At 38.6% G+C, this 27,785-nt stretch overlaps 1 protein-coding gene across 1 annotated transcript; it reads right to left on the bottom strand.

The window, feature by feature from the left end:
- Positions 1-27,785, bottom strand: cgnl1 (cingulin-like 1). The gene is made up of 19 exons (XM_059535110.1): positions 27,640-27,785; positions 23,722-25,369; positions 23,535-23,629; positions 21,828-21,933; positions 21,305-21,406; positions 20,853-21,001; positions 20,212-20,353; positions 19,469-19,681; positions 9,923-10,129; positions 9,518-9,622; positions 8,795-8,947; positions 8,412-8,582; positions 5,802-5,960; positions 5,600-5,689; positions 2,960-3,043; positions 2,686-2,810; positions 2,482-2,590; positions 2,148-2,311; positions 1-1,327 (listed from the first exon to the last, which is right to left on the bottom strand). The coding sequence occupies exons 2-19, from the start codon at positions 25,318-25,320 to the stop codon at positions 1,177-1,179; spliced, it is 3,924 nt and encodes a 1,307-aa protein (XP_059391093.1). The 5' UTR covers positions 25,321-25,369; positions 27,640-27,785; the 3' UTR covers positions 1-1,176.

Raw genomic sequence — 27,785 nt, 5'->3', positions numbered from 1 at the left:
TACTTGGGCACATTTTTAATGCACATTATTAACATTACTGATGGTGAATTACTGCCGGTACATTTGAAATCCTAATAAGAAATAAAAAAGCACAGAATAGAAAATAGACAGAACATCATGGGGTTAACTGTGGTGTTTATTTATTTTGTTTAATATGTAGATGTGTACAGAGAGGTAGAGGTAGGTGTTTTTTTTTAACCTTAAAAAAATCCACTAATGACTAATAACAGCGCTTTTGTTCCATTTAACAACATTTAAGCACCGGACACAAAGAGTTCACTTCAACATACAGTGCAAATCATCACAGTGTTCTCATAGGGTGATTGTCAAAATAGTAATATACAAAGTTTGCATAAGGAAAAAGGACGTATTTCTTTTCCAAATATAAATCAAGAGGCACACAGATGCTTTCACATTTGTGTAGGTGCAGGGCAGCGTCCCATGAGTAGCATAAAGGTACAGTGAAACCAATTATGAATGTTTTATAATACAATAGGCTCATAAGGTTTAGTCCATAACACTGGTTTGCATTTCAGAAAGGAAAAAAATCCTGGAAACATAAATGTGTCAATGTAATGTAACAGGTCTACAGATTCGTGTCTAAAGTTGCTGTACACTTTCATGGCACTGTCTGGAATAATCCTAAAAGATGAAATGAACATTTACAGAAGTAAAAGTTGCTTTATAAATGAAAAAAAGAAAGAAAAAAAAAACATTAAATCTGATTGTTCATTAAGTTAAAAAAAGTTAGCTGTAACTGTATGTTTTCATGTATATATAAAAAATGTCCCTCATACATATTTCCCTTAATATGTATTGTCTGTGTACTATGTACAGTCCTTCACATTCCGGACAGCTAAATATCAAATGGAGGTTTTGCATCATTTAAAGGCTTTTTATGTCAGTGGTTTTAGTGGAAATGCACCATTAAAATATTTAACAGTAAAGAAAGAAAAACAGAAAGAAAAAGAAAATGCAGTTGACAAACATTGTATTTTGCGCAGATATACAGTGCTATACATTATCAATAGGGTTGAACACATAAAAGATGACTTATACAAAAATATAGCAATATAGCAAAAATATATAATGGGGAAAAAGGCATTGGGATTGGGCTCATTGTTACATGAAAGAGTTCATAACTGAGAGCACAGATGTATCTTTCCAGTAGCGTTTTCACCGAGAGAATTTGGAGATGATGGCGTCCTGACTGCTGGAGCGTTTGTAGCCGGATGAAGAACTGAAGTAGGTCTCTCCATCAGTGCTGATATCATCATCATCATCATCATCATTGGCATTCAGGACTGGTGCAGAGTTGTTCTTGCGCCTTGTGGATTTACAACAAAATGCCAATTTTTAGTTAGACTAAGGAATAAGAGTATAATCTTGTATATTAAACAAGCCTTTCCATTGTGTAAATGTATAAAATATGTTCAAGAGCTGATTTTCAATTAGTAATAATAGTAATAATGCTTTTGAAAGAAGCCAAAAATATAAAGCAGCAATAACGGTTTTTAACACTAAAGAAAAAATCATTTAAAATGATACTTTTACACAGGATTGTGGGAATTAATTACATTTGAAAACATATTACAAAAGAAATCATTTTAAATTCTAATGACACTTTTTAAATATTTTTGATCAAATAAATGCAGCATTGGTGAGCATAAGAGACTTCTTTCAAAAACATGAATTTTTCCAAACTTTTGACCAGCAGCATAAAAAAACCTAATCACTGGATGGATGTACTGGACATGTACTTAACAACTTAGATTTACACAATTATTAGCCGTTTTAAAATGTAAATGCTTTAGTCTGACTGAAATTGTACCGGTTTGAATGTTGTGCAGTCTGACTAACAGATACAGTAGATACAGTAATACAACAGTAGCTCAGATTCGTCCAGCATGTATACATGCTAATCAGACTACAATTGGTTTCTGAATTATGAAAGGTGATGTGCAACTTGTATTGAATCCTTACAATATTAAATGACACATTGTGACAGAGAGATGAACAGTGTAGCTCGATCTGAACTGCTCATACTGTGAGACATCATTCCATCAGTGGTAATGAAATATTTTAGCTGACAACACGGTGCTCAGAGTTGAACCCGGATCAGCAGTAATGTATTTATCTCTGGTTACCTCATCTCACTGCGCAGTGCTTTGAGCTGACTCTGGAGTTGTTCATTGGCCTCCTGCTGCTCCTCCAGGTCTCTCTGCAGTTTCTTCTTGTTGTGTTCCAGTCGGTCGATCTCCTCCTCCGCCTCATCCATCTGCCTCTTCAGAGCCTTCAGACGCAGGTTCAGCTACACACACACACACACACACACACAGCACCACATCAGATAAGAACAATACTGACTACACATTCATCACAACTCAACATTGTTGCACGGTATTGCAACATACCTAAAAAGGACCCATTCAAAATTCTTTCCAAATTGTATTTTCTTCTCAGAGGAGGATGTTTACTGACCTGATCTTTCTGATCCTGCATTGAATGATGCTCTTCATCCACTTGCATCATCATTTCCTTCACTTTGCGCTCTAGTCGACGATTCGCCAGCTGCAGGTTACCTCGTTCCCTGTTGAATATTTAATTAAGTTACTTTTTTTTTTTTTTACTTAATATCGGACATGATGTCTAGGACACACTAAATGCATTCGTTTTCTCATTTACCGCTCCTCTGCTTCCAGTCTTTCCTCTAGTTCCTGGATGTGGTTCTCCAGCTGGGCCACCAATCCCTCTTTACTAGGCTTGTGAGATCCCTCCAGATTTGCAATCCTGCTCTTCAGATCCTTATTCTTGTCACAGAAGAGGAAGAGGAAGGTATAACGATATATAAGGGAAGTTACAGGTGCAGAGTTTTGCTAGTTTGAGAGGTCAGGAGCTATAGGAGCAGAGGACGGTTGGTTTAAGGCATCGATCAGCGTCAGATGCGTTTGTTTCTTACCTGTCTCTCCAGGGAGATCTTGTCACACTCCACATCCTGTCTGCTGGCTCTTTCCTGCATCAGCTCATTCCTCATCTGCTCCAGCTGTCACACAAACACAGAGACACAAACATTAGTGCTAAACCTCACAGATAATAACAAAACACTCCTTCCTAACTAAAAACAGGCCAGTATGTGAAGACCCCTTGGTCTTGTCTGCTATTTACATTGCTTCACACCATTGCTAAAAGGAGCCCTAAAAGGCCTTAATATCATTATTCATTTGATGATCATTTTTCTTTTCTTTTTTTTACTTTCAAATAAAAAAGAAATAAATGGTGATAAACTACTGTTCACAAATTTTTATATATATATATATACACATATATATATATATATATATATATATATATATATATATATATATATGTGTATATATATATATATATATATATATATATATATATATATATATTTTTTTTTTTTATATATTTTCTATTTGACTATCGAATGCCTTTCTTTGATATTATTTTTAAATGTAAGGTATTGCTCCGATGGAAAAGCTGAATTTTCAGCAGCCATTACTCCATAACAGAAATCATTCTGATACTCTAATGCTGATGCCGTGCTCAATAAACATTTCTTCCACTCATCATCATCAGCATTACCATTGTTTTTACTGTTATGTTAAAAGCAGCTCCTTAATATTTTTTGTTGAAAGCGTGATACACTTTCATCAGGATTCTTTGATTAATACTGTACGTTGAAAAGAACATATATAAAAATAAAATAAAAAAGTATAACAAATGTCTTTACAGTAACTTTGTCAGTTTAATGAATCCTTGCTTAATAAAACCATTAATTTATTTTAAAACTTGTGCAGTACAGAAGTGTGTGTAGTTTTACATATCTAAGGTGTTCATTCATTGTTCACATTTCTCCATCATTTCTCCAAAACATTTAGATAGAATTACTTCTATATTCTATTTCTCTTGGACATCCATCAATTCAAAGCATGAAATCCATCAAAGATGTTGAAAATGTAGAGAGAACTTGCCTTAAGACAGTGGCAGTGAAGACAGGTATGGAATAAGGGATAGAAATTGAAAACAAGAAATAGTTATCGATAGAGAGAAGATGGCTCTTTTTGTCTGCTGCCAGGCGCTAAGAGTGGATGATATTTTATGCCAATTAGTGTGTGACAGCAGGGCTCAGGGATGAGGGATGGGGCGCGTGTGCCGTTCTCCCCTGCAGGGCGCTGCGTCAGCAGAGCAGAAAACACACTGAAACTAATCAAAGAACGAGAGCGATACAGACACGGAGAGAAAGAGAGAGCCAGAGAGCACGGGAGCAAGGAGCGGGAGATTACTCTCATTTAGACAGCCGCTCATGCACCTGCTGCCATGGACGCAGGTGTGCCCATCCTGACACCCCCCCCCCCCCTCCACTTCTGTAACCCACCCCGTCTCCACAGAGCCCTCTACTGTTTCCACACAAACTCACCTCGGCCTTATAGCGTAACACTATTGTGTCATTGTGTTCGCCTCGATTCTCTATTTCCAGACAATTAAAAAAAGCTCACGCGCTCCACTCCTTCATAATCTATTAATCACATCTTCAGCCCTGATCTAGATTTGTCACTTTTTAAGGGGTCTAAATGTGTTACGACAGGTGCAATCGGACCAATGCGCCAGATTAGCTTTTGCAAACAATAAAGGAGGGGACAATTTGGGCTACTTGTGAAGAAAGTTTCAAAAGGTCCAAGTTCAAGAAGTCATCGGTCCAACCAAGTGATGCATGATTCTAAAAAGGCTTGGTTCAAAAAATAAACTGCACATATAAGTTTGTCTTGCTTCCTTAAAAAGCAAAGCAAGTCTGAGACTGTAGAAACCAAAGCTTGTTTCTCACGAAACATGCATCATCTGTGCCTGAGATTGCAACATGTTTCCTTTACTGGGATTATCGTTCAGGAAGGAAGAATGCTCTCCGGCCTCTTGCTTCAAACCTCTGCTCGGGTGATTCTGGATGTGTCGCTAAAATGCTTAAGAGTAAGCTTTGCCACTGTCCGGCTTGAGATGCCTGGCCACTTGCATATTTTGGCCGAAGTGGAGCTTTAGAGAAAGTTCTTAATTGATGCCTGAAATTCGGACAGGCACTCTTTCACCAAGAGGCAGGATACCAAAGAGAACGATTACGCAAGCTCCTCTTACAATGCACTCCCTCTCACACTCCATCTTTCTCCTGCTCTGGTGAGAAATAACTTTGAATCTCGAGAGCAACTTGTTTTCTTGTTTTCACCAGGAACGAAAAAGTGTGTCTGGCTTGTGACAATATACTCATGGAGCAAGACATCTTAAAAATACTACATTTTTGAGTGACACAGACATGATTTGAAAATTGTGCAATTCTTCAGCTCACTTTAATGTAAATTTATATATTATATAAAACTACAATACAGACACCAGTCAAATCAAAAGGGGCTGACAACTAAATGTTTTACATTAGTTTGTATGAATTTTAATTTAAAATATAATTTAAACCAATTAAATGGGCAAGTTGGGCGAGATAATGAGGAAAAGGTACATATACATGAAACTTTCTTCAATACTATTTAAAAAGCATAAGAAATTAATAAGAAAATGAGTGTCAAGAGGATCTCACTTGTTCTCTTCCTCGGTCTATTCTCTCCAACAGTATGTCTCCATTCTGTCTCTCCTCCTCCAGCTCCATCTGCAGCGCAGACAGACGCTCCTGTTGACAGATGAATGCACTTTGTACTTTAGAACAAATGTACATTTTAACATAGTCAACAAGAAACATTTTATTAGGGTAAAAAGACGCCACGTCTCTATTAGTGCTTCACCTCCAAGAGTTTGACTTGTCTGGTTTTGTCGTTTAAATGGGCTTTGGTCTCGGTCTCGACCTCTAGTTCAAAAACCTTCTGCTCCAGGTCCTTCACTTTCTGCAGCGCTTCATCTCGGTCTTCCTGACACTGCCGCAGATCCTCCTGCACGCCAGCCAGCTGAAACACACAAACCCAGTCACATTTTAGTCTGAGAAGACTTTCACATCCAGATGGATGGCTGGGAACTGGCACTTTTTCACATTTTCAGCACCGATTTTAGGAGAAAACCTTCAGAATTCTGTAGTGAATTTCGATTTGGTAAAAATAGGTAAAACAGACAGTATTATACCCTTATTGGCATCTGAAGGGATAATTAAAATTAACCAATATACATACAGAAGTGATGAAAAGATTTATATTCAAAATATATATTTTTAAAGCAGTCTCTAATACTCACCAAGTCAGCATTTATTAGATAAAAAAAATACAGTAAAAGCAGTAGGCTACTATTATGAAATATGATTACAATTTAAAGTAACAATTTCTATATGGGTATATTTCAAAATGTAATTAATTGCTTTGATGGTAAAGCTGAATTTTCAGTCGCCATTTCTCCAGTGTTACATGATCCTTCAGAAATCGTTCTAATATTATGTTTTGTTGCTCAAGAAACAATGCAGAAAACAGATGTGTTGCTTCAGATTTTTGTGGAAACCACATTACAACATATATATTGTTTTGAACCATAGTGTAAGTGATGAGGGATTTATAATATAATACTTTGTGTCCTGCAGCCCTACAGCGACAAGCAGTGTGATATGAATATTTTCATAATTTCATATATAATTGAAAACATCTGCTTTTTGTCCTTTAAACATCATTACCATTTAATTTGTTCCATGATATTCAATGCTGTGCTACATGTATGAAATTAATCTTTCTCCTGAACATGATTTGTACATTTCGCGGTCCTGTTCCTGCAGTTAAATTTTCGGCCACAAGATGCTGCCTTTGTCGAGAGTGGACTCCTAAACACACGTGAAATATACACTTCAACATAAAAAAAATGATTTTGAGATTTACATTAACTAAAAAAAAAAAAAAAAAAGAAACTGGGTAGTAAATATTCAGTAAAGAAGGATAAATGAGTTAATGTGTGTACTGCATGCATACAGCTTTAATGGGTGTGATTTGGTTTTATAGCCGAGAGCAGCAGAGGTGTATCGCTCCAGAGGAAGCAGCTGTGTGACTGAGGTCACGATCTGTATGAGGAGAGTGTGTCAGAGAGGAGAACATGTGTAAGAAGGAATTCTGGGAGGATGAGGAATCAACAGGTCATCGCTCAGACCCAACACTCCCCGCAGGAACACAGCATCCTCCTCTTCCTTCACACACAGCTGTTCAGCGGAGGACGTCTCACTGTTGCAGCTCTTCTTTTTACGCTTTGTTATTCTTTGAATCTTTCTTCCTGACACTGTGTTCCACTCACCGCTCATGAACGGATATTTCACCGGCAGCTGCGCAGAATTACAGTCGGTCAGTGAGCCAGATTACACTCTTGTTCTCAGCTCATAAAGTGTTAATGAGATTGGGGGATGGGTCCCGTCCCCACTGTTCCACAGGACCTCATTCACAGGGCTGACCAATAATGCCTGATTCCCATAACAAACAAAAACATTCTTCAAATGCCACAGTGCTGACAGGGTTAAAGCACGTAACAGCAGAGGTCAAAGGTTAGTCCCACTTGGGGTTGTTGAGTATATAAACTGAAGGGTTGGATAAGGACTGTGAATAAAAGCCGAAGTGATTGAAAAATCTGATCTGCCAAAAGAATGTCGGCCGATGATTAATGGTGGCGGGGAACATTCCAGAGGTTTATTTAAAACTGAAATTGCTGATATGGTGATGTTCATCTCCACAGAGAAAGAGATCAACTGAATAACATGGGAGTTATGCAAATTATGTTTAACTTGGCATTTGGCGGAGTTTACATTAAAATATATCTCTAGCCAACTGTTCTTCAGAAACACGCAGTACATTGTTTTAAGAAAAGCAAGCTTCACTTTGGCTAGATACACTTCCCATATTTACATGATTTTTTTGTGCTGTTGGATAAATAAAGCATAAACTCTGAGGATAAGGGCTTGAACACTGACAGGTTTCTCTGTGTTTCACTTTCAAATGTTTACCTATGAACCGACATGTAAAGGGTACATGTCGGTTCATACCAAGGCTGAGAAGTATAAAGATAATTATAAAAAAAATGTAAAAAATCATTTTAACTCTATGAAAATAGGAAAGTCCATACCATAACGGCACACAGAAACAGGATAGTTGGAATCACTTAAAAAATTAAAAATAAAAAAAATATTCACAAATAAAAACTATGACAGCCGATCTGAAATTCCCTGACTTTTAAAAGTGCATGCATTTAAAGCAGCAGAAAAAATAACTGCAGCGTGTGCTTAATAAACAGAATATTAAAACTGCTTAATAAAGCAGTTGCAGCTCAGACCACCTGGTTCTTAGTCTATTTCTGGATTTAGAAATGATTTGTTGTGTTTTCAGGCTTGGCTTCAGGTTGCCGATTTTCTTAAATGTTTTTCTTAAATGTCCTCCACCACCCACCTCCTCCTGAAGGGTCTTGGCGGTAAGACGTGACTTCTCCAGCTCCAGACCTCCCTCTCTCAGCTGTTTCTGCAGCTCTGCCATTTCCCTCCGGTTCTTCTCCTTGTACATGTCTATCTGCTCCTGCAGCTCCTGAGTTGAGCTCTGAGACGCCTCCACTATCTCATACATCTATACAGACAGAAAGAGATATTGAAGAACCAGTAGGACAGAAGAAAAAAAACTTGATATTTATCGGCTTCAGCCGTTTCTGTGACACAAATCACACTAGTTAACCGACCCCGCTTGTGCTCCTCAGTGAATTCAAAAGCATGTACTGAAAGCAACTTAATAATACGTTTTTTAAGACCATTAGATGATTTTAAAAAGCAGATTATTCTGACCTCCCGTTGAAGTTTCTCCACTGTCCGGTCCAGCAGCCTCCTCTCATCTTCAATCTCATTCTTGGTGTTTTTAAACTGCTCTTTCTGACTCCTCTCATCCTTCAGTCGCTCCTGCAGCTCATGGTGCTCTTGGGTCATTTTGGTCAAGTTTCTCTATGGATGGGAAAATATCATTTAACACGGTAAAACTGATATCTTTTAGGCCAATTATTAAAATAGCAAAGCTTATTTGAATGATAGATTTAAGACATGTTACCTAAATGAAACATCATATACATATCTGAATCTTAAAAAAACAAAAAAACATTATTATTCAGGAATTTGACTTTCATTTAGACTTCTACACTAATGTTGCAAAGTTAGGGTCAGAAAGATTTTTTGAAAGAAATAAATACTTTTATTCTTCAAAGATACAGTACATATAAGTGATCATAAAGGGTTTTATATTGTTATGAAGATATCATTTTAATTCAAATAAATGCTGTTCTTTTTAACTTTCTTTTCATCTGAGAATACTTAAAAATGAACAGTGGTTTCCACAAAAATATTAAGCAGCAGAACTGTTTTCAACATGTTTCTGGAGCATTACAGCAGCATCTTAGAATGATTTCTGAAAGATCATGTGACACAGAGATCCCAAACTTTTAAATGGTAGTGTACCAAACAAGCAACAAATCAATAAAACTCAACCAAACATGATTTTTTGGGTTTCCCGGGTCTCACCTGCACATCCTCTAAGCGAGTGCCAAGAGCCCGGTTTGCACGTGTCATTTCCTCTTCCTGCTCCCTGACCTCAGCAAGAGACTCCTCCAACTCTCTTTTCTCTTTCTAGTCACAAATAAACACACGACAGACGATCTACATCTCTGTGTCTGCATTTCTAGACACAAATTAAGCCATTCCCCAGAGTTAATGGAGATTCAGAACTGATGGACCTCAAGACAGGACAATCTTAATCTTCATCTGGGGAAACTGCCTCATGTTCATGTAATCATAAGAATGTAATATAAAACTAGGTGGAAGAAAATCTCGGCACACGAGAAGTTCATGTGACGTTTGCGTTGGGGTTGTGAGTATAAATGTAAGTGCGTTTCTTTTTCACACAGTCAAAGAGAGAGCGGAAGGTACCTCCAGACGGACAGCTCGCTCCCCCAGCCTGCTCTCCTGCAGCTTGGCTTCATCGATGATGCGGTTGAGTTTGGCAACCTCATTCTCCAGCTCCTGTGCCCTCCTGCGCAGTCTCTCCAGCTCCTGAGAGAGACGGCCTGCCTGGCCCTCGGATACCTTCCGTGCCGCCTCCACTTCCTCCTTTTGCTTACTGGCTGTAACATTGTTCTAGACAGAGAGGACAAAACAGAAAAACACAATGTTACATAAAATTAGTTATCTTGAAAACTCACATAGCTTCAGACTCCAAAATGAACACCAAATTCAGGCAAAACACTGGTTCCCACTGAACTGAAGGAACATTTGGTTCTTGTTAAAGACTTATTGTAAAATTTAATTTAGGTTTATTTAGATTCTGTGGTTATTCACATTTTTGTACAGTTTTTGAAAGAGGTCTCTTATGCTCACCAAGGCTGTATTTATTTGATCAAAAATACAGAAAAACAGTAATATTGTGAAATATAATTACAATTTTAAATAAACTTTCCTATATTAGTTTTAATTTATCCGTGTAACTGCAAAGCTGAATTTTCAGCAGCCATTACTTCAGTTTTCAGTGTCACGTGATGCTTCAAAATACTGATTTGGTGCTCAAGAAACATTTGTTATTATTATCAGCTTGAAATTAAAACATTTGTGCTGGTTCATATTCAGGATCCATTTTTTTATCGATTCTTTGATCTTTATTTGACCCTCTAACTCTAGCACTCTCTATGCTAATTCTATTCTTTAAAATGTTCTATTCGTTTTCTTTTTATTTATTATACAATTAACAAAAAGCCAAAAAAGAGCCTCTAACACTAGCTTGCTCTATTCTTTTTCTATTCTATCCATTTTCTTTTTATTTATTACATAGTTTCAAACACACACACACACACACATATATATATATATATATATATATTTTTTTTTTTTTTTTAATATGTAAGAAAAAGCATTAAATAACCCAATTGGCATGGGGAAAACATACTTATTTAACAAAATAATGCAAAATACAGCTTTGTTAGACAGTTATACATATAAATATGTTGTCAGTTTACCGATTAGTGAATTTTTGAGTTGTAGAAGCTGGTTTAAAGTTAAAATTTAGACTGTAGTGCTGGAGTTGAAATACTCATCAATGAACTCCTACAACAATGTGTCTAATGGAAAAGTGAGTGTGGGACAACAGGCCTCTGACCTTTGACACCCCTTTAAATGACATGGCCCGATATAAATGCAGTGAATCAGAGGCAACCGAGGTGAGGTTAAACTGAACGACCCTGCACCATTTACTAGCACCATCCATTTAGAGTTAGCTAAGCATGTCTCCTTCAGTTTCTCAATGACTCAACCTGACACATTATACAGTTTCCTGATTCCTTAAGCCTTTTGACAAGTTACGGCTTCAGCAGCCGTCTCAGAACGTGAGCAAATTCCTTAATCAGGCTGTGCTCTGTTGGTGGCTGCCTCTTTGTCTGGTTTGGGCTTTTCCTCCAAGCAGTATTAGAGCGCTTGTCGTTCTTCTTCGCCAAGTTTTATGAATAAGCGAGACTGTCCTGTAGAGCTTCTGTACATGTAAAATGCATTGTGTCATTCCAAACTCGTTCTGCTCTAGGCAAGGAAACCTAAAAAAGAACTCCTTGTGAGGTTTTCAGCTGTCATGCACCGAAGGAAGGACTCTTTATCCTGTTGATGACAGCTCAAAGATTGCACACAACACGGATGGCCCCAGAACCGGACAAGCAGGTAGATCGTCTGCTATGCATGAGGGAATGTTGCCCAACTGGTTTAACCATCCACCGTGAGCAACTGTGGATAAAGACAATACTCAAATGATAGCTAAACAGAAAGCTACTACTGAGCAAAATTGGTTCTGTATAATAAACGCTAGCTGTAGGGGACACTGTATTTTCTCCAAATTCTAAAGTGCTTTTTTAAAAAGTAAATGCCTTAAATAAGGATTATAGGTTACAGGTAAGATCCTTTCTGAAATACCTGTGCTCTAATGGAATGGAACTACATTTGCAAACCCTGTGATCAACGAACATCCGGACGACGACACACAACTTTTTGAGTGTGTGTGTGTGTTACTGTTAAGTCATTCCAAGCCTAACACAACAGTGACTCATTAGCAGACTGGGGTGGATTTATGTCAGTTCTGCTTAGAGTTCAAAGTCCTGAAGCCCCTCTTTGAATCTCTCGCTCTCTCCACTGCCCTGACTGGTCAGTAATACCTTACTCATTAACCACAACACCACCCTCAAAATAACCATGGCGAACCGCCCCAAAACAAACCCAAACATCTGTTACGCCACACAACCACCCCTAAACTACAGCGGTGCCTCGCTAATATGTACCTAGCAAAAAAAAACATGCTCTACGCTTGCAAAACTGCAGAAGATAACAAAGGTTGACAAAGTTTAGTGAGGAATGACCTTTTAAAATAGTAAATATCACTGGTTTTGCCTTCAGAAAAGCTGCGGCATCACATGATGCCGCTTATCATGATGTCTGTGTCCTTCAGAGAAGGTTACCACGGTTTAATTGTTGCAATATCCTTTTCCCTTTACTTGGAGTGAGGCATTTCACCGCTGATAAACTACAGGACGTACAGAGAAACGGTTACACTGGGGAATCTGATGAAACTCTTGTTTGTATTTAACGAACATTCACACATTCTCTTTCCCTCCGTGCCCCAGTTCCCAAAGTCAGGTCTTTGAAGAACAGAAAGGGCCAAGCGGAGCAATGTTTCTGTGCTTCTTTTCTTGACAGAGGCATTACAAAGACTCAGAGAGATTTGAGAAAGCAGTGTGCTCTGAATGGTGCTCTAGCTTGCCTGGGCTGTTTATGTATAGTTGGGCATTAACCAGCATTGCGAGAGCATTCAAAAAGCTCAAGATTAACAATGGCGGGAGAATCAAAATCAGTTCATGAACTCCTAACAAGGACACGGAGCGTCCTCATGCTTTGTGCTGCGAAATCTTTATAGCACCGTTTATTCCCTAAACCATCAGATAAACCTGTCTAAAGCCATCCCAAATTCACCATGATTTTCTCCTTCACATGCATCACAGTTTTTCCAAAGAGCTAAACCTCTCTAATCCATTCAAAAATCATTCAGGTTTACATGTCCAATTTTTAATCTGAGGGGGAACAACATAATCTTAAATCCATACAAAATTAATCACAGGATCATCGTCACGCCATTTACGTATATACTGCTCTGCAGGCAATGTCATTTCTCCTATACTAACAATTCATTTAATTGCATACAGTATACTGTAATTCTATATATAAAATAGATACATACATAAATATACATAATTATAAAAAAAACGATAACTTTATATTATAATTATAAAACTATAATATTATTACATACATGTTTTTTCCCAATAAAACACATAATGACCTTCATAAATACATCACGTATCAAAATTGTTACAACAAACCATAACTGTGCACAAAGTTTCATTGTCTTGTACCCACACAGATGCACTGATACATGCTGATACTTGTGCCTCAGCATGTGTAAGCAGTGATTTCATCCACATTATTATTCAGAATGTGCAAAATTACAGGAAATCCTGCTTTCCTCGCATCCAAAATTCAGCTCTGTTTTTACCTCAATGAAAACAACCAAGCTTGTGTTTTCACAGCGAGAGCCAAGACCGATTAGTCATCTATTCCTATGGTCAACTTTTCAATGTGACCTCTGTTTACATGCCAGGCACTTTTCTCAATAAAAGCTTGTGACTCGACAGAAAGATAAGAATACACAACCATAGAAACATAAGCGGCAGGTCATCCGAGGTACTTGAAACTTTATCAGACAAGCACAAAGTGTTCATCCTTTGAATACCACAGTAACACCAAAGATTCAAGCTTCACTCCAGCTCCAAACAACACCGGGTCTGTTTCTGCATCCTGGTGGTATATGTTACAATAGCTTTGCTCCTAAACAAAGGGCACATAGACACAAATGTGCCGAAGCAGGACGAAATACTAAGAACGGGCAAGAGGTGCTCAAGGTGGAAATGAAAAAGCGCTGCTTGAAAAGCACTGGCTTCTTTCCAGCTGCATAAGACGCCTGTAATAACCTCCACTCGTCCTTCAGAGAAGGAGGGAAGAAAACATTTTCTTTGATTGAGGAAGGCATTGTTGATGGCTTGTAGGGTTAAAGTGCACACAGATTTCAAATACAGAGATGTCAAAAAGGGCTAACGAAATCTAGTGCAAGTCTTCCTCAAATGTTTTGCCCAAGCACTTGTAGAGCCGTACCCTATTTGCAAAGTTTAAAACCATTGTTTTGGTTAAAGGATTGTGGCAAGTAGGTGGCCCAGGACGCATTAGGAACAAAACTTTTTGGGATTTGTTTACCCTCGCCTCGTGTCTAGATACGCCTACTTCTCTACTGCCAAAACTACCATCAAAACAATAGACATAAGTTGTTGTATTCATAAATAGTTGGAAACTTGGTCACATAATGCAAAGATGGCAGATGTGGCATATCCAGATAATATCCAGGGCTTCAGTTGTTTTCCTTAAGTTTCTATGTACTTAACATAATGTTTTCAATGTTCATTTGCTTTATTGTAAGCTACCAAAAGTTTGGGGACAGTAGATTGTTTAAGCAATTATTACTTTTAGCAAAGATGCATTAAAATGATAAGATTACAGTAAATAAATGTATACTATTACACACTGTAACTATTTTGAATAAATCCTAAATGTGTTGAATGGAATAATTCAGCTATTGCCATTTCAGGAACAAGTTACATTTTAAAATATATTCCAATGGAAAACAGTTATCTTAACAATATATAGTTTTTCTGTATTTTAGATAAATGCAACCTTGGGGAGCATAAGAGACTTCTTTCAAAAAACGTTTAAAAAAAATCCAAACCTTTGAACTGTTTTGTAAATAAAACAACTCCTTCACCTTGTAACTATGACTCTGGAACAGAAATGAGAAGCAGGTTGGGCAAATAACTTTCCCAGCCTCCTCCTTAATAAAAGCCCAATTCAAAACACCTGTTATAAACACTTCAGACATACAGATGGTGTCATGAGACTGGGTGTGAATGTAACTTAAAGCGACTCATCACTTGTTTTCTATACACAAAGACACATGCCACTACCATTACAGATGTAACTGCCATCATGTTCAACTCTCTCCCATCCTTAAAACCACTGCCAAGAAATTGTGACTCAATTGGAGCCTGGGCTAAATCCTTAGCTTTGTGCTTCTGTGTTTGATCTCATAAAGGCAGGAGCTCAGAGGGTCGGACCCCCTCTGCTGAGCTCATGGTGGGGGGTTCGTAGTGTTCCAGGACGCTACACTTCATGTGTCAGCAGGGGACTTTGGCTCTGCAGGACAGTGAGAACAATGGCAGAGGAATCCAGGCCAAAACTGGAGTGAGTTCAGCCTGTAGTGAGGACCCTGCCATGGCCTACTTACACGCAAAGTGTGTGTCACGCATGAGGGCCGCTGTTTATATGTAGTCTATGAACGGTCACTGTAATCGCTTACAATCATTGTCACTGTTAGTGATGGGCATTTCAGCTCTTTTTCGTGAGCCGGCTCGTTTGACTCAGCTCACTGAAAAGAGCAGACTCTTTTGGCTCACAAACGGCTCTTTAAAAAAACAATAATGTTTTGACTATGATAGGTGTGAAAACAATTCTAATTAAATTATTAAATGAAATCATACTCACAATTTCTCACAATTTCTTAAAAAATGCATTGATTTGTTATGAAAAAAAGAATACTATTAAACATTTGCATTTAAATTACAACTTTTGAATGTATAGAAACAACAACATGACAAAACTAATACAATCTGAACCTGAACAACATAATAGAACCCATATTAAAGAAAAATAAATAACAAAGGATTAAACTGGTCCCTTTTTTTTGGCATGTTTATACAGTCAGCATGAACTATCTCACTAGTTATGTTTTGTATAACTAGCATGAACACACACACACACAATGCTGATCATATTTTTATTTTATGAGAGATTTGCATTCAGAAATGCAAGCTGCCTTAGGGGCTGATGATCATTATAATGATTCCAAATGCTGCTGTGCTCCTGACTCATTTTGCTGCTTTTGTTTTGTTTTCAAAAGCTGTTGTGTTTTTCCTCTCCTCTCCTCCGAGTTTGACACTGTGTGTGTGTGTGTGTGTGTGTGTGATGGCTCGGCCCCTCCCTCATGCCTCATGTATGGGTTGAGGCCTCGTGTATGATTGACAGGAACAGAATGTGAGGCTGATCAGACAGTCGAAATATAATATTTTTTTTGTTCCTTGAATTAGTCAATTATTTTAAATAAATTAAAATGCATCCATTATTTCATTATTACATAATGATTTAATTTCTATAAGCTATATTTTTTTTTAAATAGAGTCGGTTCTTCATATATGCGAGCCAGCTTCCGTCGTTCACCTACAAGAGCCGGCTCATTCGCGAACGACCCATCACTAGTCACTGTCCATCACGACACTGCAAAGGTGCCGACTGAGCTTGTTGTTGTTAGGCTGAAGGGTGAGATGTAGACGCACAATCTCTTTGAAGCCCTTTGCTTTCATATGGCTTTCCTTCACTGTTTGTGTTCTTTTTTTTCCTCTCTGTCCTTCTATCTCCTCCTACACTTCCACTGTTTCCACTCAGGCATCCAGCTGAATCACCAAAGAGCAAGCCAGAACGGTTTGCTATCATCACCTGAGGAAACACACCACGTCCTGTGAGACCGTCAGCTCCCTAAACATCCCCAAGGAGACAGTAAGCGCTCTCTATCAGCCACAGCCCACAAAACAAACACATACAGCACAGCAACGCCGCTGCACTCAGAAACACCAGAGGCTACACATCTAGATACCAGCAACCGATGCAAGATCTGTTGTTGTTCATGAGGGGCTGTAGGGTAGACCAGAGACAACAGAGACTTTTTTTTTTACATTTACCTTCATAACTTACACTTCACCACAAAAAAAAAAAAATCAGCAAGGACAGATTAAATTGATCAAAATTGACAGTAAAGGTTTTTTGTATATAATTTTTAAAAGATCTCTACTTTAACTAAATTGTGTTCTTTTGAACTTTCAATTCATCAAATAATCCTGAAAGAAAAAGTTTCACTGGTACAAAACTATTTAGCAGCACAATGGTTTCATTGTTTCAACAATGATAATAATAATAATAAGAGGAAATGTTTCTTGAGCACCAAAACGATTTTTAAAGGATTATGAGACACTGAAAGCTGGAGTAATGAATGCTGAAAAATTCAGCTTTGCCATCACAGGAATAAATGACATTTATTAGAAAATGTTGTAAAACTTATATTAATTTGTTATAATATTTCACAATATTACATTTTTACTGTATTTTGATCAAATACAGGTTTGATGAGCATAAGGGACTTATTTCGAGAAGAAATTATTAACTTACTGTAATATTAACCCACGATGTCTCAAAAGATTTTATATATGATATAATCAAATTGCTTTAATTTTACTTAGTTTTTGTTTCTGGTACAAATTCAGCAGTCAGGAATTATATGCGTTTAAAATTGAAAATCAGCTCAGCATCTGGATACTCAGATAAAATAAAATTATGTATAGGATTGTTTATTTTATTGTTTTTTATTTAGTCAATGCAAATGTTTATTTCATAACTAGCAATACAATTGCTAATGAAAAGATGTTATATCTATAATTCATGGGATCTTTTAATTAGAAAACCTAGAGATACAATACACATTTATTGACAAGAAATCAGTTATAAATTATTAATATAAACACATTTATCACAATCATTTTAAAAACAAAAAAACTCTTATCCATTCACAATGCCATTACAGAGTATAAAACAAATATGGTAAAACTCTTGAATCCCCCCAAGTGGACATTTTGACAACTGGAATGGTCTCAAAATGGAAATAATTGGCTGATATAACGGTCCATAACTAATCTTAGTCATAATAGTAAGGGTCTGGTTTTTGTAAAAGAATCCAGTTACAAATAAGAAAACAGGGAAGGCTATTGGAGCAGGGAGAGAATCCCTTCACAAGGATGCCTAACCGTTGAGAATCAGGAATCTCTTGCTGAGAGGGGGACATTGTGACCCCCCACTTCCCTTTCTGTTCCCCCTCCTGCTATTAGGGCAGAGCAATACCTTTATATTCAGCCCATACAAACGGACAGAAACAAACTGAGTTATACTGACCACCTACAATTTCTACATTGCTGGTAACAAAAGCCTTGTAGAAATCTCCACATAAGGTGCATTGAGAAACCTGAGACCAGTAGTCTAAATGAATGCAAACGTTGGAGAATACTTCATGGGAAAAAAAACAAAGGCAAACAAATCAAACTAACCTTTTTGTACAGACCTCCCCTCATTGTGTCATCTGTAAGACCCCTTGTCTGCACAGTGACCCACTTATTGGCCATGTGCAATTCCCCCAGCTATTTGCATATGAAACAAAACCCATCATTCATTTTCAAAGAAAGAGAGAGAAATACCAGCTAACCATCCCATCAGAGCCTCATTAGATTAGTGACGGCCTGCCACTGCAATTAAGCAGCGCTAAACTCCATTTAGTGCTTCACCCTTCAGTGTTCCTCCACATGGGGCCTTCCTATCAACACTAACACCATAAAGAAGAGGCGCACTGTAATACTTGTTGAGACTGATGGCTTGGTCGCCCGCAAAGATATCCAGAACCCCAATGTCCATAATCTGTCTCTTTGTCCACTTCTCAAAGATCCAAGGACAAAACCATCCACTATTCTCCCAGCATCTGCAGCTGCAGCCATTTCCAGAATGAGCTCTGCACCAGGTTTACTGTGGCACCTCACCAAGATTAAACACTTTGTTTTTTTACTCTTTTAAAATACATCTTAACTGAGACAACAATCTGGACAGGAAGTTCCTTTGTTGCAGAAAGGAAGTGAGCTAAGAAGCAGGCTAAAGCAGTTCCAGCCACCTGTGGACACCTATCGGTCCTCAAACTACCTCTTTCACTCCTTCTCTTCCTGTTTGTTCTATTCTGTAAGTTGCTACGTCTTTAATCCTGTTCTCAATGTATGGGTCTCTTCAGAATTTGGGGATTTTGTCATCCGTTTTCCCCTCATCTGAACAAAACAATCATGGTCAACTACTGGAAGTTGCTACAAACTCAATTCTTATTGAAACTGATGGCAGGGCTGAAGGTGTTTTTAATATTGTAACAATACTTATGTTGAACTGATTGAATCATTTGACAAATAGTACGTGTGTGTGTGTGTGTGTGTGTTAACATCTATGCTTGCAAGCTAAACCTGCTTAAAAATACTTCAAACTTTAGATTTCCTTTGCAACATGACACTTTTAGTGAGGACAGGAAATGATAGGGAGATAGAGAGGGAACGGGATCAGGAAATGTTTACATGGTTTCTAACATCACACAAACCTCTGCTGTCGCTGATTTGATTTGAGAGGTGTTTTGGTTAAAAACGTAAAAAGGCAGATCTAAATCACCTGTTTTGCTTCCTCCACAGCCGTTTGCAGCTTACGGATCTCCTTTTCATACTGCTCCCTAAGTTTATCCACCTCCTGATCGTGAGTGGCCACCTCCTCTTTCAGAGCTCCTTTGAGAGCGGTCAGCTCCCTCTCACGCCTCCTCAACAGCTCCTCCTGCTCCTCTTTGGCTTGAAGCAGCTCCTGGAGGTCTAGCTTCAGTTGCATGAAGTCCTAGAGGACAGAATAATGTTAGAGGTTCTGCCATCAGTTTCAAGTCTTAATTATCTTGAATATGCAAAGCTGGATCCGTCATGCTACAGACTACTGAAGAGTGCAATTTGAATAGGAAATATTCAGCTTTCCATGAAAGTTGATAGGCCTCAATAGAAGTTACACTATTGTTCAAAAGTTTGGGATCGGTATGATTTTCTGCTATGCTTTCCAGTGGTGCATTTATTAAATACAGTTAAAAAACATCAATATTATAAAATACTAGGTCAATTAAAAATGCTGGTTTTCTATTTAAACATATTTTATTCCTGTGAAGGCAAAACAGAAACAAGAAACATTTCTTATTATTGTCAATGTTCAAATCAGTTACGCTGCTTAATATTTTTGTGGAAACGAATACATTTTTAAGGATTCTCTGATGAATAGAAAATAAATACATCATTTTAACTATAAATCTGTAATATTATAAATGTCTGTCACTTTTGTTTAATTTAACATCTGCTCGCTGATTAAAAGTATTAATGCTGTACCTCGATCATGGCCTCTTTGTCTGTGCTGTCTGTTTGAGATTGTTTGGCTCTATCCAGCTCATCGTGCATCTCTGAGAGCTGGTCCTGCAGGTCTCGGATCTCAGTTTGGTACTGCTCTTTCTCCATTTTCACCTGGTAAAGTCTGATACACACACAAAAACACTCAGAATACCTGCATTCTGACCTGAAACCAGAGCCAACGCAGACAGGCCTGGTAATATGCTGAGCTCATGTCCATATAAACCCCTGCCAATGCCAATTCCATCCGTAGTGCCACAGAGGATAATTGACACTTTATTTTGACACTCTTAGAACCCGGAATGGAGAAATCCCAGAAACTTGCATATCTGAGGGTATTGTAGATTTTCAAAGCGTATGAAGGATTCAAATCAGGGCCAACACCTGTAAGTTTTCCTTTTGCTCCAAAGTTCACAGTGAACACACAGACCACTCGTAAGCATAAACAGAGCCAGGCAGACATTAACCAGCAGCTTCTACTTTGAATTTGGGGTCAAATTCTGCAGAATGGATTTAAATATAATAAAAAAATGTGCAGGCTAGAAGTTTAACATATGAGCTTTTAACTGAGTTTGTCAATTACAGATGTACTATTTTTGGTGAGATACAGGACAGTATCTTACTCCTCCACTGTAGTGCGCAGGTCAGCCTCTGTTTTACTAAGCTTGTCCCGCACACTGCTGCACTCGGCTTGACTCTGGTCCAGCTCTCTCCTCAAGTCTTTTATTCCTGCTACCGCCTTCAGCTGAGTCTCACTCAGATCAATGCACTTCTGCATGGAGAGACATAATAAGAAATGACAGTAAGGACATGAAATGACGGTAACCTTACTGAACCTTAAAAAGTATTGACTGACTTTTTTGGATTTAAGTCTTTATAACAAGCCAGTAATTGGTTGATTTGATTATTGATCTTAAGGGGTGATAGGAGTGGGATTTTCCGTCAACACGGCAAACAGACCAAACAGACAGAGCAGGGGTCCAAGGTACAGTTGACAAGTTAAATCTGCAGAGGTGTTAGTGGAGAGAGAGAGAGAGAGAGAGAGAGAGAGAGAGAGAGAGAGTTTCACTGTCACCTTGCTTTCATCCTCTAGCTGTTTCTTAAGATCAGCGATTTCTTTTTCCAGTTCTGCTTTCTGCTCCTGAAGGGCTCTAGCCTGGGCTGCAAGGTCTGGAGACTGAAAGAGGAAGGTTTATAAGCAACAGAGCTCTATTGAACACTATATAAAAGTGATTCAATAGAGGTTCACATACAAGCGGAATAAAAACAGCAGGTTCTCAAGAAAAATCTCTGTTCTAAACATAAATATTTCAAAAGTATTATAATAATTTATAATGCTAATTCACTCTAAGCTGGTCTTTCCATATACAAGCTTTCATGATTTTGTAGGCGCGAGTGATATTTTTTTTTTTAACAAATAATGTGATGTCTAAATTTGCTCACATGTTTAAACATTAGCCATGACTCTTGTTCACTGAGTAAATAACCTCAGTCAGCCTTTATAGTTTCTCCAAGAGATAGATTAAGTCTCTCTTATAAGAGGCTCACAGTCTTAGCTGTTTGTTGAACCCAATTACAATGGCATAACAACGGCTCACTTTGTTGTCGCCTTGCACGTTCCCAGCGGCCCGTGACTTCAAGGTCTGGATTTTTTCGAACACCAGGTTGACCTTCCTCTTGGTGGTGTCATCATTATCATTACTCCTGCAAAACATGACACAAGTGCTCATAATTCATTCAGTAATTTAAGAGTCCTTTTCTCTGAGCCAAAGTGTGTGCTGATAGTGTGTGTGTGAGTGACTGGATCAGAGTATAATCCCTGATATTTCTGGAAAAAAAATCAGCCTGGCTCTTTGCCTGCGTGGAGAGTACAGAGTACTCAAGCTTTGATGTGTCACCTCATGACCTGCCCACCCTTATTACTGCCTTCTTTTAACAAGTCACATGTCTGGGAATGTGTGTCTGAGCAGGGACGCAGATGCCCGCATGTTCCCAGGGCACTCGAGTGATGCATCATGGAATAGCAAAGAAAATTGGGTTACTGCCATGCATATACAGACTAAAGCGTATCATTAGATTTCACAAAGAGAGAGGAGAAATCAACAGACCAGCACCGCCTCTCCTTCAAACACACACATACTTCCCACAGAGCGGACTGTCATTAACGGTTTCATGACGTAAGCTGCTGTCGCCAACAGACGTGTCATGTCACAACACCGCTGACAATGTAGTTTTGCTCCATTAGAACTACCATGACCCTGGTGCATCTACGGCACGTGCCTCTGAATGGTAACTAAGCACTACCTCAGTGCGTAGGGCTGGTTAATAAAACTTGCCATTGACCAGAAGATATCTGATCCTACTTCTGCAAGGCTTCAGAGGGTTCACAGACACTGGTGTATAATCCGCTCTGCTTACCTCCCTCCATGCAGCAAATAAGGAATGCAGAGGGGCGGAACTTTTGACTTCAAGAATATGGAGTTCAGGGAGGGCACGGGTTCAGCTATTCGCTAGAGCAGGTTGGGCCGTCTAGCACCTACAGCATGCTTTTGAAGCTGTGCAGTGATCATGCAGGATTAGACAAGAGCAGGAAACAGTGCTGTTTTGGGTGGAAATTTAGTCCGAGCAAAGTAAGGCAAAGAACGGTTTGGAACATCTAACAAGCAGCTTTTTTTAAATGACCTGCCATTTTGAATGTTAGAGAAGGAACATTAAGAACCAGTTTTTTTTTTCTAGAAAGGGAGAGATAGAGGTGTGGGAGTACAAGTTGTGAGTGGATGATTCTACTGTACACAAATCAGTGTAGGGGAGGTAAAATTCTTGTAGTGTTATCATTATGTGTCAGACTATGTGGAAACTACCTTAAATTCCAAGGAAAATCTCACTTCTCAGAAAAAGAGTGAACACTATTGAGTAGGAAACAACCATACAGCAATAAGGGCACAATTGCCGCTGTTTTAATTTGTCAAGAACTTAAATGTGCCAGATTAAAGTCAAGTAGTGAAACCTCAATAATAATATTTTTGTGAAAGTTATTATAAATATAACTTCTTTAGAAAACGGTATGCATATATTATATTTTCGATTTTTTAAATGGTTTTCGACTTTATCATGAACTCTCATTTGCCATTGACTAATCAATAAATATTTTAAGTTAATGCTTTTCTTTAATGTAAAAAAAAAAATATATATATATATATATATATATATATATATATATATATATATATATATATAAATTATTATTTTTTTTTTTTAATTTGTTGATACTATGTTTAACAAAACAATCTGAAAATTGCACCCACCCATTTTTGAGGTAACTGAATAATATCTGCTTGGCAGTCTCTTCATTTGTTTGTTGTGAAAGCTCCTCTTGACCTTTCAGAAGATCAGGTGTCACCTGGGCAACAATGTATACATGCATAAAACAAATTACTAGTCACCCCATAGTGGTGGGAATAAATCAGAATAGCAAAGAGGAAGACCTCTTACCTGAGCATCCACTTCAGTGCTTGATGTTTTATCATTGACAACGGGACGAGAAATGGATCCCATTTTCACACTTGACAGGTACTTCATACCCTGTGATGGTTTGGCCTCTTCATTTTTATTCTCTACAGGTGCTACAGAGGGACGACTCTGGGGATTCTTGTACCCTAAAATAGCAGCTGAAGAGTTGGAGACTGTGCCCTGAGGAGAGCCTGGAGCACTTTTAACTTGTGTTGTGCTTCTTAGGTTTATCCTGGGTCCAACAGTGGAAGTTGGCGACATAGGGGAGGTCTTCACTCCAGCGGCCTTCTGCAGGAGCAGTGACGGGCGAAGGAGATGCTCTGAAGACCTGCCTCGATTCCGACTAACTTCATCCAAGTAGTCAGAGTCACCCTCAAGACTGAATGGCAAGGCGCTATCAACACTACGGGAACGCTTGCGGTCTTCCGGGTTAAGTCGATTCCTCCGCCCTGACCGACCCCTGCGTTGTTGAGTCTCTTTACTGTCAAACTTCTTGATGAGTTCATCCACACCTGGAATTGAACCAGTATCAATGTCACGCCCTGTGCCAGGCAGGAACGGGATGTAGCGCCGGTTCTCATGGCGGTTGATAGTCTCTGCATAAAGCTGGTCCAACTGGTCTTCCTTGGTTGGTGTGGTGGAGCCCAGAGAGGAGTTTCGGGAGGATGAAGACTGCATCACTGGGCCACTGGAGTCAACACTGCTCAAGGGCAACACGTCTGGTTCATGGGGACTTTGTTCCAAACTGGAGTTTGCACTACTTACTGAGCTGGAAGGTCTAGAAGAGGCCTTGGTTTGGTCACTGGGGTTGTTGGTTATTGTAGATGGTTGAGGAACTGGAAGGCGTTGTGAAGGCTGAGATGGAGTCTGGTAGGGCACTGGAGTCTTAAATGGTGGCTTAACCTGAGGTTGTGTTAGAACAGGGGGTTTGGCCCAAGGCTGTGACAGAACGTGGTCTTTGGCTAGACTGGTTTGAGGCTGGACATTGAACGGGAGTGTCTGGGGACGAACCTGAGGTTGGGCGTGTCCCCTTTCATCTGGTAAAGATGCTTCTGGAAAATTGCTTGAGGATCTGGCTTGGCTTATGTTTGGGGAGTTGGCCCTGGGTAGGGATCCTGGGTAGGTATTTCGATTCTCAACTGAAGGCAGACTTTGAAAGCTATCGAGAGTATTGCTCTCAGGATCATATGGCTTGAGAATCTCTGGATGCTTTTGGAAGTTTAATAGACTGGACTGCTTCTTAGGATCAGAAATCCAATTGGGAGGACCTCCATGGAGCTTTGGAGACATAAAATCCATATATGGGCCTTCAGAAAGATTCTTCCGGCTTCCTTTGAAATCATATTCATCACAATTGGATGGGCTTTCAGAATCCATAAATCCATTATTGTTTTGTGGAACTGTATAGGGGTTTGGACCTCTGTCTTGGTTATTGAGGACCACATAGGGATGTCCATCTATTCCTTGAACTCTGATACTGAGGCCATAAGTACCATTTGTCTGGCCTCTCGAGCAGGAAGGCTGTGCATAACCTTGTGATAGTCCAGTGTTTGGCATGCCTTTAACTCTATAAGACTCCATCAGGAACACTGAGAGAAACAACCAAATCCCTCTGTGGAACAGCTCACCTCTGCAAACAAAGCCATAATCTCATTATTACACAAGTAGTCTTTGAAGCTATCTTTGCAATTCTAAAAGACCACAATGAGACTGTCTGACACCATTTGTTTATGCCATATAGTTTATCTTTTTAAGACTTAAAATAAGATAATTGAGCAAAATTTAGGAAGCAAGGCTTTTTTGACCCCAAACCAAAGTCAAAGTAAAGCATGATTCTCCATCCAAAAAAAGGTTGTTTGGACAGAACCGGACTCCGAAAACCCTTTCATTGCTCAGTGTTTGGAATTTATTCTAAATCAAACATTGACACAGGCACATGCCACATTCTTTGTAGTAATTCCAAGGAACTTGAGATGCCATTTTAAAAAGTGCAATAATGACAGCTAACTTCATAAGAGCATCGCAAGCATGCAAAAAAATTAAGTAACTGCAAATTAAGTAACTTTCAGCCCAGTTTCTGACTTAATAATCTCAATCACGCTGACATTGCTGACTAAACCTAACAGAAACTGCTGTGTAGATTACATCTAAACAAAAACAAACATTGGCAAAAAAAAGTGAATGATGTCACTGTACAGTATGGGGGCTGTGTTAGAAAGATGAGGAGGAAGTCAGATTTAGTATTCAATTGTCTTGAAACAGCTGGTGACTAAATTATCTGTCAAGAGCTCATATCTTTTATGGAAATACACTGAACTATAGTAGTAAAGACGTTTTTATATAATTTGTACAACTTCTTCAAAATACTGCCAATTTTGACTCCAAATAATCAAAAATACCCAGTTGCACTCATTCTATGTTTGACAGTGCCATCATGTCCAAAGAATTTCAGTGACATACGCAATGAGGAACAGTATTGTGCCTTAGGGATGGCAAAACACAAAGCTGCAAAAATATCACCCGACTACAGGCATCACACCAGGCAACAGGCTATTATCAGTTTCTTCTGGACCCCACTGATAAAATCCTTTCACCTCAAAGCCAACAAAAGATTGCATGATTCATATTGATGTCTTTGTTGCAACAGCAAATGGTATGACCAAAGCATGAAGTGCATTATGATGCATGCAACCTGTGGGATCCCTGAGGGCTTGACAATGAAGAAAACAAAGACGGCATTGGTTCATTTTCAATGGGCAAGTAAAGAATCCGTTCAAAAAAGAATGAAGGTGACACTAGACACTACAGGTTGAAAGCATAAGATTTGAAGACCTAAAGTCTTGAGGATAAAAACTACTACTAAAACACTAAACAAACACATCATCATAAACACACAAGCCAAAAAGGAAAGTTCTTCTCATTGTCCGACACACTCAAGAGAGCAGAAGAGACTCAAACTTTCCAGCTCCATAGAGGGGGATGAGAAAGAACAATAAGGGCAAGTTAAAAAGCGGCAAGCCCCCTTATCCAAAAGGAACAGAGCTCTGCTGCAGAAAAAAGGATATGACACAATAGCCTCTTTCAGCTCCTGTATCACATGTACTATGTGCAGAGGGACTCAATGGTGTTAATGTAGCTCCTTTCCTCTCATTGTGCCCACTGGAAATGTGTAGCGCTGAGAGGGAAGCTAACTCAGGCTGGGCCAACTCTAGCAACCAGGCCTCCACCTGCATTCCTCTTCCAGGGAAACTCAAGTTTTTCTGATGAAACTGTCTTAAGTTTAACTCTGGCTACCAACTCCTAAACTTTGGCCCTGATCTAGACCAAAAACAAATAAGGTTTATGGATGGATAATCATTCTTTAGATGACAGAGCAAAAACCATAACTCCATCAGGTGGGATAGCAAGGATACTCAGCCATCTAAGAACGAACTTTCCTTTGCATTTACTTACATCAGGCAGACTGCATCGATATCAGATTAATTTCATGTTTTTAATGCAAGTTAATTAATGTACATTTTGGTTTACACTACACTGCAAATCTAATCATACTGAATAATGCAACTATTTTTTTAGAGGTTGCATTTCTACACATGCATATGGTTGAGCCAAAAGTTGTATTTATTAATTTACTTCTTTTTTGTTGAATTGCTTTCTGCATGCTAATTAATAGGCTACCAAACAATCAACCTAACAGATGCAACAAGCATTGCAGTTGCATTTTAAAATAGTTTGGTTTACAGAACATTACCAGTTTGGCAGCTCATTTAAGTTTATAAACGTTAATTTCAATGTTTTAATACACTTTATTTAATCTAATACCATGTTGCCCAAATGCCTCTAGAACAGCAGAGATTCGCACACTTATAAATAAAAACAAAACCTAAAATCGGCACTTACCGCTGTCTGTCGTTTATCCAAAATAATAAGCGATTATTTGCTGATCAAGTTCTGTAAATAGCTGTGAAACAAAGCGAAAGCTCCATCTCCTTCTCAGTTGGTCAAAGTCACTTGTTGCACGTCTTGTTTTCAGACTAGTTTTACTT

The sequence above is a fragment of the Carassius carassius genome, chromosome 3 (genome assembly GCF_963082965.1).
Source record: "Carassius carassius chromosome 3, fCarCar2.1, whole genome shotgun sequence".
NCBI lineage: Eukaryota > Metazoa > Chordata > Actinopteri > Cypriniformes > Cyprinidae > Carassius > Carassius carassius.
Note: the sequence above shows the minus strand (reverse complement) of the source record. Positions and strands in the feature narration are given on the sequence as shown.